Below are 14,890 nucleotides of genomic sequence, written 5' to 3' on the forward strand. Positions count from 1 at the left end.
CAACTTCCTGTCATCATCTGTCGGCTAGACTCTTAGACCTTAGTGAGGTTTCCTTTAGTAAACAAGGTCATGTTTTTTTAGTATTAAGAAGGCTCATGTGCTTTAGCTAGTGGGAGATAAATCAACAGTCCTTTTCTTTAGGAGAGAACACAATAATATCACACTCAAATCACAAGACAATTAGTCTTTATCCATGTTAGACAAAGAAATAGCCTTTCCAAATGACAGTGGTGCCATACCTAAGGATGTCTGGAAAGGATATATATTTCTGCCTTTTGACTATAGCTTGTCAAGTATATTTCATTGCATTGTATTTTTAAAGAAAAGTGGTTTTTGATCACAAAATTGCCCTTTCAAAAAATGAAAAAAAACCCCTTTATTCTGTGACATTTTTCATTTAAGAATTTCTTCATTAGCAACCTAACCGTATGACAGAAATACCTCTATGATGTGTCTGGTATTCAGGGCTCTGGAAAGCATAAGGTTTATTCAGATTACTTTGAAATAATGGGTTTTGGATGTATGGATTCTGTCAAGCAGTCTTAGTTAATCAAGAATCTGATGGATATGAGTGTAATTTTTGCAGTCTTGAAATGAAAGAGTTATGGGTATGATTCTTAAAAAAAAAACCAAGACAAACCACCAACAAAACTCCCACAAAACCCAAAAAGAAAAACAACAAAACAAACCAAAAATAGCAAACCTATAGTTGGGACAAGATAAACATATGAGGTGTATGAATCTATTAAAATAATTTTTCCAGGATGTTTTGATTTATATTAATGTTAAACTATGTCTTGCTTTTCCTTTAGATATTGTAGAAGGAATGGTGAACAAAGGAATTTACGTCACTGAAAAGAAGGGAGTTACCTTTCTCTTCTTTGGAAGCTATCAAAATTCTTGCATTAGTAATCCAGAAGTCTGTGGACCTGAAGGTTAGTAAATTTATGAATTACTATTTACTTTTCCTTTGCTGCCGAATTATGTAATTCAATAATAGTTTCTTTCTTCATTGAAACAAACTCTTTTTTTCATTTTTTCCATAATAAGGAAAGCTTGACCTCTTTATTAACTTTTAAAACAATTGAGTGTTGATTGCTGAAAATTTAGTCTTTTCTAACTGCAATTCAAATTAGAACTAATCACCAACTACTCAGATCAATGATCTACAGTATAATTAATACAAATAAAACCAGAAATAAGCTTACAGTGCCCAAAATCTTGCTTCTGGCATGAAGATTAATTCCTACAGGAATTGCAGTTTGACAGACAATGAAGTTGTCCTAACAGGTTTCAAATTTAGGAGACAGTTTTCTCAATGTGGCCTCTTAGCATTAATGGGGTTTTTTGGTGATTTTTTTTTTTAATTTATCGTTGGAGATAACAAAATCTTTAAGTCTCTGGTGTCTTGGAATCCTGTTGGTCCTTGCAGGTGCGTTAAATCTCTTCATTTTATTTCTCTTCAGTTCTTCTTGGGCTATGGGCACAAAACGGCCTGTGTAGTAGGGGTTACAGATTTGACAATATACCAATTACAGAAGATAATTAAAACTCTATACAGCTGTCAAACCAGACATACAACTACTCAATAGCATAAAACATTCACTAGAGATTTACAATTTCATGGAAATGGAAGGATCAATGGAGAATGGTGGCTTTCTTTAGTTGAACTCCAGTAGTCCCTAAACTTAAACAGTATTGTTACCATTGAATTTTCTGGCTTTCATTGATTTAGGCTATTCTTCAAGTGGGTAACATTACTTGAAATAGGATTTATTTATTTTTTTAACTGCTAAAGCAAGAGCTGTGTACAAACTTTTTAAGAAAGTAGGAGAAACTCAAGAGAGCAGACATTACGTGGCTGTTAACTGAGAGTATTAGAAAAACTGATTCAGTATCCTATTGTTGGTATATTTTCTGATACATGCTGTATCTTTTCATACTTTTTTTTCTACCACTGGGAAATAAAAATCGTAAGTCATATTATTTCTACATCTATAGTATAATATAATAATCAGAATAAATTATAGTACTCCCAGTATCTCTCAAACAAGAACATTAAAATCATAAAACACTGAAATGTTCAGCAGATAAAATGTGAAGAGAAAAATTCATATAACAATAAAGACTAAGTCACTGTAGCAGGGGGAAAAAAAAAAAGGGAAAAAAGCCAACACCCCTTTATCTAAAGAGTGTCTTTGTTTCTGAATCAAATACAACCTGTAGCATTGATAAGATGTGATTTTATTCAAGTGTGCTATTGCTTAAACATCCCTTGATGTTTGTTTGTTGCATTTGTGCGAAACATATTAAGTACATTTAGGCAGGGAATGCTTTCTGAAACAATCTTGGGATACTTTTCAGATGAAGTATTACAATCTATGAAACAAAAATGCCATTATTTTTTCCTAAGATAAATTTAATAACATTTCAGAACTGTTATTTTGACTTGAGAAAACAAATTCGTGGCTTCTAGATGTTGAAACCTTCTTCCCTGCCTTCCTTCTTTCTTAAGTAATTTTTAAACAATGGTTTTCTGTAAGCAGTTTTGGGCATATTAAAGTGGCATTTTCAGTCAAAAGAAATCTTTATGAAAGATGCAAGAGAATGTTCTCTTAATCAGTAGTTTGAACACAGTAGGAGAAGTTGGATTTCGTCAACACATGCGAAATTGGAATTAAAAAAAAAAGGAAAAAAAAGCAGCTCTGTGCACAACATAGCATTCCCTAAAGCTGTGTGTTGTGTGCCTTACTTGAATTTTTAATTTTAGTTTCGGCATTTCATGAACCAGAGTGCACATAAGGAGGATTTTGATCCACAGGTCTCTTGTGGCTACAGGATGATCAGTATCTAGAGGATAGACAGTCAGAAGATAGGGGAAAACATCTCCACTGCAGACATGCTGTATAACTTAGTCTCTCCGTCTACATCACTTAAACTTCATCTCTCAGCCCGTAAAGAAGGAAAAGCAACACTTCCATGCCTTTCAGAAGTGTGGTGAAGCACTGGAAAAGGTTTTGAGACACTGACAGAGGAATTGCATTAGTAGTGGTAATAGCTTAACATTAACAAGGGCCTTGGTGGCCCTTTCATTGGGGTGGTGAAGGATGGTGTGCAGATACAAGGGAAACGTGGCTTTCTGGAAGGAGGGTTGGATCAGTGTTTCAGCCTGTTAGTGGTGTGGTAAAGAAGCTGAACTCAGACTAACTTGCTGCTGAAGGTATTGTAACTTGCTTACAACAGACCTCAAATCCTTCAGTTGGGAGTTCACAGGATTTGTAGCTTTAAACCCATATCTACCAAGATCAAGCAGACTGAGATTGATGATGTTTATATACTGATTGATTTCTAGGGGGCCAATGATAATTGATTAGCGTTTCCATGGTAGTTATTTTATCATGTATAAAGTGTTAAGGAATTGTATGTAGATCACATAAATTGATGGGTGTTGTCATCAGGATAAACAGAAAGAGCAGTTAGACAGGAAGATACTATATAGTTAAATTATTTATACTGCAATAATGTAATTTTAATTTCTCTGTTAAGTTAACGTGATAAAATTAATATGTGAAATAGTAAAAAAAATATGTTCCAGATTAGTAGTGGGGGAATATTTCTGATGACTGTCGTGAGCTCTCTGAGGCTTTTCCATCTTTAATCATAAAATTATGAAACACAGAAAACCCTATGGTTTCAGCAAGAATTGTACGTAATAGTTTGAGTGCTTCATTAACTAGTGCTGGGCTATCTGGTAGCAAATTGGCAAAGTTCATACTGCCTGGTGGGCCTGAAGAACTGCTAACTATAAAATCACCTAGACATGTATTTTGACTACATGTGAAAAGAGCATGGTCAGCAGGTTAAGGGAAGTGATTATTCCCCTCTGTTCAGCTCTCATGACAGCATATCTGAAGTGCGATGTCCCATTTTTGTCCCCTGATACAAGAGAAACTGAGAAGCCAGAGTGAGACCAGCAGATGATTTAGGGGGCTGAAAAATATGATAGGGGAGGGCAGGCTGAGGCTTTTCCTTCTACCATAAAGAAAAGAGAATGCGAAGGACTGTCTTCAGCTACCTGATGGGTGGTTATAGAAGCAGATGGAGCTAAACAATCTTGGAGATGTACAATGAAAATGTGACAGGCAACGCAGGCACATTGTAGCACAGTAGATTCTGACTAAATCTAAGGAAAAAAGTTTCTTTGCAGGATGGGTGGTCAAATATTGGGATGGTTTGCACAGAGAGGCTGTGCGATCTGCATCTGTGGTGACACTAAAATCTCAGCTGAGCTCTGAGCAACCGGATCTAGTTCTGATATTGGCCCTACTTTGAACAGGCAGTTTAGACTAGGTAATCTTCAGGCTCATTGCCAAATTAATTCTCTATGATTTTTTTGTGGCAAAACCTTTTCCACTTCTATACATCATAAAGTTTTTCTCAACATGCTCTGAACTCAGATTTTTATTGTTAGCACTTTGTATCATAAATTCTGAGATGAACATTTTTAGGAGCTGTTCAGTCAAGCCATTTTCTTTGTAATTCTGACTGCAGAACCTCTACAGCAGAGCCACTATGAATTTCCATTGTGCAAGGGAGGTTTGATTTGCTGCTTTTTTCAGTCAAGCCTTTTGAGGTAACTTTTATTAAAGAAACAAGCCATTTTAAAGAAATCATATTTCTGTACTAATGTGCAATCTGAAGAGGTCTTCAATTTTACAGTGTAATGGTAAAATTTACTGTGACTTGATCAGGATTATTTGTGGACAAAGTGAATCACGTGCACTTGCAGGATTGCACTTGCGTTTTGTGAAGAATTCTTTGATTTTTGTGTAGGTGGGAACCTCAGAATTTTGACTGTGGCTCTGCATATGTTGCTGTCCCTTTCTTTTACATTGATTCTTTGGTTTCAGTGATTATTGGAGCACTGAAGTGTGAAAACACAGGTAATAACATGCTTAGAAGAATTAAAGTGTAATTAGCAATGGATGCTACTCAATAAGCATGGGCATACTGGCAGCCAGTTAGCACATCAGTAGTTTGGAAGCAGCCAATGTACTGCTTCTGGCTGTGCCGGCATTTGGTGTACATCAAAAAAAAAAAAAAAGTAGATGCAAGTGGAGGATATGAGGTATGAAAGCAACTTGTCTTTTGAAATAAAATAATGGGAGGAAAAGGGGATCATGACAGGAGAGTGAGAAGGGTCAGGAGACTGGAGGTATAAGGCAAAGGGAATGGAATCATAAATCTGTAAGAATTTCATTACTTTCGGTGCTTTAGTTTGTGAGAAGCTACTCAGGAAGCAATGATTACTACTCTGTCCTGTGTGTGTGATGTGAAACCAAGGAAAAGATGTTTATTGGGTTTAAACTCTCAGAGCATTGTTGATTTCAAAAATGCTGTCCTTGTTTATGCTAGTGGATGATCTGTCCTCAAAAGTATTCCCACTCTCTGTATTCTACAGTATTGGAAATTTTTAATTCCACTTGGTTTTTTTCATTAAAATCCTCTTACTTGCTTTCATCAGGAGTAACATTTTCATTTTTCTGGAAGACTCAAGACCAGCATGCTAAGTCTCTCCCTGCCTATGGTGGACAAGTTATTTCCAGTGGTTTCAAAATCTGTTCAAATGAAGGTGAAGGTTCAGTGGAATTTTATACCCGTGGGAATGCAATGATGAAGTGGAAAGCAAGCTTTAGTCCGCCAGGTAAAGTGTTTTTGTTTTGGTTTTTTTCTGTTAGTTTTTGGTTGGTTGGTTGGTTGGTTTTTTTTGGTTTGATTTTTTATTTTTTCTTGATTTCTTTGTTATATTTGTTCTTGCGGGAGAGATGTAGTGGTAAGAGCACAGCTTCAAGAAAGTAGTGGATATATAAAAATAGCTACAGAGCTCTGTGCTTAAGAACTCTCTTGATGTGGAGAGAGACAAAGTACAAACTGAGAAAAAAGTTATATAGTATTATAGAACGTTTTCCATTTGTAGCAGTCCATGGACCCAAGTCTCATTTTTTTTCCAAAGTGGAATTCTTATTGACGTGAATAGATAGATTGCTTAGATGGAAACATGAGTGAAGAATTAAGGTTAATCCCTGACAGTTCTCAGTATATTCTAAAACTAGATATGTATGCTGTCCCCTACTGCCTCCTAAATTAAGACTTTGTTTGGTAGCTATCTAACTGGATGTTTAGTGCTTTGGTCATTTTGTTATCTATTGAGAGTCAAGTTTTGTATGCCATGGCATAGTATTAATAAACACATTGGTATATCACATATCTTACTGCTTCTATCTAAACTGTGTATTGTTGGGGAGCAGTAATACCTGGCAACTGGGACAAATTTAGGTCTTCTGGTAATGCCAGTGACAATCACTTAATCTTTTCTTGCCTTATTTTGACTACCTGTACATTGGTAAAATAGGACTCTCTCACCTCATAGTAGCAGAGTTTTCAGAAATCTTATTTTAAGAGAAAAGCAGCTAAATGGTAAGAATAATTCACGCATTTATGGATTATCCAATCCAAGTGAAAATCAATACTATGTTTTCAGCATCTCAAGTGTACCAAAGAAACTGTGCCAACTTTTAGTCTATTTTCTTGTTCTCCAGTTCTTGCAGTCTTTATGCAGTTCTTGCTGAACTGAGTTTTGAGACAGTATTGAAGAGACTTCAAATCTTGGACAATAATACTTAGCAAGCATAATTTATGAAACTGCAGTAAGCCAAAGTAAGAGTTCAGACAAAAGCTAACAGGCATTCTGCCAAAGTGTGAGCTTCCCCATGGGTATAAAGATTAATATACATGACATCAGCATCCCATAATTCACTCTTAGCAATTCCTATACAGCTCTATAGCGTTGTGCAAGTCAGCAAAAACATACTTAACAGGAAAAACTCTAAATGGAATTGATTCATGGATTTTGCTGTGACTTTTAATGTTTTGCAGGTCCTTATTGGACTCATATTCTCTTTACTTGGAAATCAAGAGAAGGACTGAAAGTCTATGTCAATGGAACTCTAAACACAACTGATCCAGATGGGAAAGTTTTCTATGATTATGGAGGCCCCAGTGCAAATCTACTTACTGGGACAGAGGGGGATCAAACCAAGCGCTATGTGAATGGGGCATTTGATGAATTCATTATATGGGAAAGGGCACTCACCCCCAGTGAAATTGAGCAGTACTTTACAGCTGCCATTGGTGAGTGTATGCACTGTTGTCATAATTCATCTTCTGTAAAGATGCTGATTTGATGTTTAGTGTGTAGAATTTGTGTTCATTTTGCATCTTTCAGCTACTGAATGTAATTTTTAGAGGCAGAAGAAGTCAGGTATGAAAGTCACTGAAATGCTTCGCTGTCTTTGGGTGTGCAGTCTTTTCATCCTGCGATTTAGCTCCTTAAAAATGCAACAAAAATTTACCAGGACCTGAAGTATTTGGCCGTTGTTACATGCCCTGGTATAAAGAGAAGAGGAGCAATAATTAGACTTGAGGCAGAACAGTATTAGGAAAGACTGACTCCAGATTTCTAACTTGCGTTCTGGTTATTGTGTAACTTAGAGCCAAGTCACTCTGTATTTAAGCAGATGTGGATAATAAAGGTTATCTCTCTAGTTCCTGGAATGATAAAGACTTACTAACTCATATATGCTTATGAACGAAAAGAAAGTTCTCAGCTGAAATATAATATAAAAGGCAAAGAATCAGGATTAGAACAAAGACTTACAAGACTGGCCCGTAAACCCTGTCTGACATTCTGTGGATCTTTATTATTAACTTTACAAGAAATGCTGTTGCTATTAAGTGCTTGTGTGTGAATAGCAATTAGAAAACATCCATCTTGGGGATACAGCTATGAGGCATCTGGAACATTTGGGTTTGCTGGCCGTTCCCCTGCTTTCATTTATTCTTACTAGGTTACTGAGAGCTAAAGAAGTTACACTCATAACTCTTGTGCTTTTAAACCCATGGGAACCATTTTCACCATGGAAACTCTTTGGATAACACAGAACTTTGATGCCTGCCTGGAAATGAGAATATATGTGTTTGACTTCCAGGTTTGATTATAGCAATCAAATATATACAAAATATATTTTACTGAAAAGAAAATATCAACTAGTTTATGTAGAACTAAAGTCACTGAAAAAGAAAACCTTCCATCTGGTATGTAATGAAGCAATCTATTTGCTTTGCCACACAAATAATAGCAATTTCATACAATTTTTTTAAAAAAATATTTTTATTTAAAAAAGTGATTCCTATGAAAGTCTTCAACAATTCTGATTGGGAGGGTATTCATTTCATACAGGCAATAGTTTCAAAATAAAAAAAGTTTATTATAATCTAGTAATGTTGGAAAAAATGCTTTTGTATTTGGCTGTTGTATCTCTCACAACAATCTAGGATTACTGTAACACTGTCCAACTAAAAGCTACCATAAATCACATTGTTTGATTTAGTGTAACTCAAGAATGTTATGTTGCTAAACTCAACAGCAGTAGATTTTCAGATTGACCTGATCCATCAACAGTGTGCTGTGTTTCATTGTCAGAAAAATGTTATAGAAAGACAAACAACCTTTTTTTTTTTTTTAAATTCCTTGAATTCTTGTTAACTCACAGCAACAGTTGTCTGAAGCCCTCCACCCTCTCATCTTCACTCTAACAAATAATCAAGGCATCAGGAAAAGCTTTTTCCACGAAGGCAAATCCTATTCAGGTCTTAGATTTATACTTCTTTCCTCTTTGCTTCTGTTTGGAAAGACTGTTACTGGTGCTCAAAATATCTGGTCACTGGACATGAACGTTTGTAGCTAGCTTTTGAAACAGTGCAGAAGGAGTTGAGCCCTTGGGTTCTGCCAAAGTCTAAATTTTTAAAGAGTTGTAAAGAATTTTGCCTGTATCCTACCTTTCAATCCTGGCAGATTTTCAGAAGGCTGTATAGCAAATTCCATGATGTATACATTAAGATGTGAGCTTTTGTGAGTTTACTGCAATTTGCATGATGTTAGGTGGTGGTTTTTTTTTCTAAAACCCATAGTTCACAGGTTTTCAAGGTCATCTGAAACTATCAGTTTTCTGTGGAAAAATGAATTTCTAGACTCTTAATTGAAAGTGAAGCTTCATGTATTTTCTAGGGCCTTAGGAATTAAAATGTAAAGGGATGCCAGGTATATATATTTTTTGTAAGTGAAGAATTTCAAGCCAGTGTTCTTATAAAGTGCTCAGGTGATTTGGAGCACTTGAGAAATGTGGAGTATTGAATTTTTTGCTTTTTCCTTCAAAGTAATGGACAGATCAGATTATATAAAATTTCCAATTTGATGGATGAAGTTAGAACATTCTCAGAGGAAGCTATGTATAGCACAATACTAATCAAAATAGTAAACAAGAATTATTCTTGTTATCTATGTATTGACTTTGGAGGACTTAAAGCAGGGTTGAAGCTGGGCTAACGTGGTTTAACGTAAGAAACTTAATAGGACAGACTGGTATTTAATCAAATGAATAATTACATTCCTTTTGGAACTGTGAAAAAAATGTGTCCTATATATGCAACTACTGTTTGACTGTGCTGAAATACCACACTCCTGGCAAATATAAAGTCTTGGTGAGACATAGAGAAATAAAATTTTCTTCTAATCTATCATAAATGACCAATAAATCCCTTTGCACAGAAAGGAATCAATATTTTTAAAATGGAGCAACTGGAAGCCATTCAAAATCTACTTTATTCTTTCTGTCTTGAGAAATCATTTATGACATGTTCATCTGGTAATTTTCAATGCATATAGTGCTAGTGGGTGACATTTATTAGTAAAGCCTCCCTGATTAATAGCAACCTCACTGTTGCTTGAAATTAGTTTGAAAAACACCTAATACAGGCATTACCTATAATATGCTTAAACTACTAATGAAGGTTTTGTTTTGACTCCTTGACCCCTGTTGTTTGTTTTATGCAAAACTGGTGTGCCCCAAAAGCTTTAGTATACCACCATTTCTGCCAATTTTCTTTTATTTGAAGGCGCCTTAATTTATTGCAAGCAATGAAAGTATTCCCATTGGCTTTGAATAATTCTTACAGTTTTTTTTTAATGTGGAGAAGTCTTTCTGAACTTGCCTTCATGGGTGTGATTTTATTTGGCACTCAAGCAGTTTAGACTCAAGATATAAGTAAACATTAGCATTTGGAATTAGCTGAGACCTGCGTCTCATTTTTTTCCCTAGTGTCTGTGTCTTCCCAGTCCCAGTTTATCACATATACAGTAACAGAGCAAGGTTGTATATGAAATTGTCTAAAATGCCTACAGATTATTACCTATTTCTGATAAGACATAGGATTTTTTTTTCCTAAATTTTCCCTAAATACTTTGCATAAATGTTAGACAAGGAAGAGGGTTGCCAATGTTTTAATTGTACAGTTGTCCTTTTTTTGAGTTATAACATCTGAAATTTCCTGTTTACAAAGATCTAAGTGTTTAAGACTCAAACCAAGTTGCAATTCTCATCTCTTTAAAGATAATGAAGTAAAATTGATGAGAGAATCAATAAATAAAATGCTTTAAACAAGCCTGTATAGCTACAGTACTGTGGATAAGCAATATGCTCAGAACAGCAAGTATGTTACCTTCAGTTAGAACTGATTCAACCTGCAATGGGAATATCAGATTTGTTAACACTCTCGTTTGTGTATGTATCTTCCCCAGGTATGCAAGTTTTGCTGTCTTCAACGCTTCCATGGTCTGTGATGACAACCACTACAAAACCTGTGGTAGGACAGCCCTCATAACTGTTTTCTATAATGTCAGAATGTGTATATATAGCGGAGTTACAAACCCTTCTTACTTTACAGTTTTCATTAATGACACTTATTTTAGTATCCCAATTATAAACACTTTCAGAGATGCATAGGGATAATTTTTAGCCACTATTGGAAGATGGGAATACTAGAGAAGTCTTAATGTAGGACAGATAATGGGAATTCATTGTTAAATAAAATTGTTTTCTATATTAAAAAAGGGAAAAAAATTAGAAACTTCTGTAATATTTTGATGAACTTTGAATCTATAGGACATTCAAAAACATTTTGCCAATTTTTCCTCTTGTTTCCTTTAAAATTAGAAAAAAAATTCTCACCACAATAATAATATTAGTTTTCATCTGTTTAGTAAATGTGTAATGAAAAATATTAAAATGAACTTTTCATATGCAGAATACATACAATTAGCTGTAATTAGACTATGTGCAATTAGCTATTGCAGTGTATTTTCAAAGTTGTATTAGTTTTCTTCTTGTTCACAGAGGCTTTCAGGAAACCATGGCAGATAGGACCTGAATTGCTAATGAAAAAATGAAGCTGTGCCTGTACGTTCTGTTTATCCTCTCTGTCTGTCTGTGTGCTTTCCGTTTCCCTTTGCTTACGTAGCCTCCTGTGTGTAATCGCAGCAGTCTGCTATACCCCAGACTCCCTTTTATACTCCCTGCTCCCCCAGATATTTTAAACAATAAATAATGACTGCCATATGGAACAATTTCTGTGTTCTCTCTTGTAGCTCTCCACAAATGCCTATTGTCCCATCATAACTAACCTGACTGAGGAGAGAGGGAACTTCCGCTCCCCCGACAGCATGCTGGGCTACCTGGAGAACGTGTCCTTCAGCTTGCCCAACAAATCCTTGTCAGAAAATACTGCTCTAAGCCTGGCAGAGGTAAGTATCTTTCACATCTGTGTGTGGAGCCAGGTGACCCTGAAATTTTTGCAGAAGCTGGAATATTGAATGCAGCTTTGAAAGGTTTTTGCTGATTGCAGAAAATACATGTGAAAAAAGTAGGTAGCTATTTTAGGAAGTAGCAGAAGGTGAATCTCAACCAGAGAAAATAGCTAAACGTTCTCGTTAGTTCTTGGGGATGATATCTAATGCATTTGGGCCCCTCACATCAAGAAATCCATTGAGGTGCTGCTGGAGCGTGTCCAGAGAAGGGCAGCAGAGCTGGGGAAGGGGCTAGAGCACAAGTCTGATGGGGAGCAGCTGGGGGATCCAGGGGTGTTCAGTCTGGAGAGCAGGTGGCTCAGCAGGGACCCGATAGCTGTCTTCAGCTGCCTGACAGGAGGTGGTAGGCAGGGAGGGGTGTCTGTTTCTTCTCCCAGGTAACAAGCGACAGGGCAAGAGGAAACATCCTCAGGTTACACCAGGGGAGGCTTAAACTGGATATTAGGAAGAATTTCTTCACAGAAGGGGTTGTCAGGCATTGGAAGAGGCTGCCTGCGGAGGTGGTGGAGTCACCATCCCTGGAGGTGTTTAAAAGATGTGTAGGTGTGGCACTTAGGGACATGGTTTAGTGGTGGGCTTGGCAGTGCTGGGTTAATTGGACTTGATCTTAAAAGTGTCTTCAAACCTTAATGATTGTATGATTCTATAAATTATAAATACCTAGCACCATGACCACACATCAAAAACAGTTACTTAGTTAAGCCAGAAATGGAAGAAAAAATAACTGGTCAATTTTTTAAGTATATCTAATGACGATTATATAATTGTGGAAAAAAATCACCATTTTTCTGCATAGCCCAGCAGCAGTTTGACAGTTGTCTGTCAGGTGTAGGACATAGACACTGTAATCAGAGTAGTGACAGCAGCGAAGTGGAGGCATGGAAGTAGCCTAGTGATCACTATCAAGGACCTAGTAATCACCAGCTTGGATGCAGGGAACTCTATCAGTCTGGCAAGGAGTAACTGCCCAGGTGTAAACTTGTAACTTAGTATCTTCGAGTTTCGCACCTGCACTAGAGGGCTAAAAAGCTCTCAATTACTGCTGTCTGCCTGACCTTTTCTTGGCATTGATTGCTCCTGTAGTAAGCAGAAGGAAAGTTTTGCCTTTCCTATGGCTTCTGTTTTGCAAAGTTATGCATTATTCTTGTGCAATGGCAGGCACACACGCTGCTCTGCCAGCTCTGCGTGGGAGGTGGAACACTGCGGGAGCGGGCCTGTTTGTGGTGGCGGTGTCCTTAGTTCGTGTGAGTTAGTAGCTTTATCTTGTGCTGGGTTCCAATCATAGCCAGCACTCCTGTGCAGACATATCACAAATCTGCACTGAAACTGGTTCATGGAAAGATCAGGTCCAAAGCTTAACTAAGTAATTTATTTTTGTTTAAGCTAATCCACAAGGGGTGGGGGCTGGGGGGAAGCAGTTTTTTGCAGTCTAAGCTGAGGATGAGGACAAGTGGTCATGTTCTGTTAACAAAGTTTGCTTTCTGTAAAACGATGGACATCTAATTCCCCGATTTCAGCAGGCTAGAAAGCTATTATTACAGTACTCCGCTCTGGACTCAGTAGTGATTGTTCCTTTAAGCCTGTGGGTAATACCAGAGTGACAAGGATTATTTACTCAGACAATATAAATAAATGCTTCTGAAAACTACATGGACAGCAATTGATAGTTTGTGTAAAAAGCTTAGCAGTTGCAAACTGTAAAGCTTGGATTTCGTGGATCACATTTAATATGTAGCAAAAGCCCTTCTAAAAAGCTCTAATACGTTATTTCCTTTGTTTTGCTGAAAATTTTGTGTGGGCTTTAAATTGAAAATGGGACATCATCCTGTCAGATATCATACCTGTTTCCCACATCATTTCAGTTGCCATTTGGATGCTCATTCATGCTATCTGATGTGGCTTTGTGTGCCATGAAAGTGATTTGCAGACAGAAATGTGGGACGTGATTATCTTTAGCAAAGCTGTTTTGTGAAGTAAACACAACAGTCCTGATCAGACATGCAGACTCTGTCATTTGTCTGATTGAGGGTTAGGCTTTGTATTGTCTGCAGCTAATTCCCTGTAAGATGGGCACTGAGCATAACTGTAAAATTATCTCTGTCCTGGTTGTCATATGCCTCACAGCACAAGAAAATTTGATTTAAGTGATACGCAATAAACTTTCTGATTATTGACACACATATATAATGCATTGCTTCTTACAGATTGGGCTTGTGTTTTCTGTTATAATGCTGCTCTACTCAGGAGCTCCAGCACTCCTGCTTTCCCTCCCTTTCCAGTGGTCTAACACATCCTTCTTGGAGTAGTTCTGGAGTGGTGCTGTGTCCTGAAAAGAGATACTCACCAAGTGCTGTGGGCAGTTTGGGCTGGGTCCTGGGTTTAGGATGACTTCTGTGCATGCCAGGTAGAATTCCACACTGAATGTTTGAGAGGGGCTGCGAGGTTTATGCTGCCCAAAAGCAAGCTCATACAGCAAAGCTCTGGTACTGCCTTGTGTATTATGACTTGTAAAATTATGCTCAGAAGTCTTGCAGCTTTCTTCCATGTTTCTCAGTAGAACTTTTCTATATTCAGTTGATGCTTTAAAAACATTTTAACAGGGAAGTTTAAGCGAGAGATGTAGGGCTTTTCTTGTGTAATTTTCTGTGCTCCCTTTTCTTCTCCTTCTCTTTGTCTTCATCAGTAAGACTCCTTAGGACAGGGACTGTATTGTGCTGAGCAGTTGAGTGCCCACCATGACTCAAAACCACCCTTTAAGTACAGAAGTTAAGCAGATAATAAATTGTACAGGTGATGCAACAGAGATATTTATCTACTGCTGTTGCAATAGCTAGTCATCTTAAGATCAAAAGAAGTATTAATGTCATATGAGTTTAGATAGAACAAGAGCGTAAGTTCACTTTAGTCTTAGTTCCAGTGTTGTCACCTCAGCTGTAGTGTAATGATTGCAATTTAGGAGTTTCACAGTGTTGTTAGTTTTAATAAATAAAGTATTACTTGAAAATGTCACCATGCAGAACATGATGAGAGTGCTGGCAGGCAGTGATGAATCTGTGACTTGAATGAAAATGGGACTGTCATCTTAAAATAAACCTAAGAAAACCCTAGCAGAGATCTGCCTTGGATCAT

General features: G+C 37.0%; 1 protein-coding gene across 3 annotated transcripts in view; it reads left to right on the plus strand.

Moving 5' to 3' along the window:
- Positions 1-14,890, plus strand: part of ADGRD1 (adhesion G protein-coupled receptor D1) — a 160,963-nt gene that overhangs the window by 12,582 nt on the left and 133,491 nt on the right. For all 3 annotated transcript variants that reach the window (XM_027780871.2, XM_027780870.2, XM_005233302.4), the window contains 5 exons: positions 813-935; positions 5,525-5,704; positions 6,937-7,191; positions 10,697-10,761; positions 11,543-11,698. In XM_027780871.2, coding sequence (XP_027636672.1) covers positions 813-935; positions 5,525-5,704; positions 6,937-7,191; positions 10,697-10,761; positions 11,543-11,698 — 779 coding nt within the window. The remainder of the gene's footprint in view (positions 1-812; positions 936-5,524; positions 5,705-6,936; positions 7,192-10,696; positions 10,762-11,542; positions 11,699-14,890) is intronic.

The sequence above is a fragment of the Falco peregrinus genome, chromosome 2 (assembly GCF_023634155.1).
Source record: "Falco peregrinus isolate bFalPer1 chromosome 2, bFalPer1.pri, whole genome shotgun sequence".
In the NCBI taxonomy this organism is placed as follows: domain Eukaryota; kingdom Metazoa; phylum Chordata; class Aves; order Falconiformes; family Falconidae; genus Falco; species Falco peregrinus.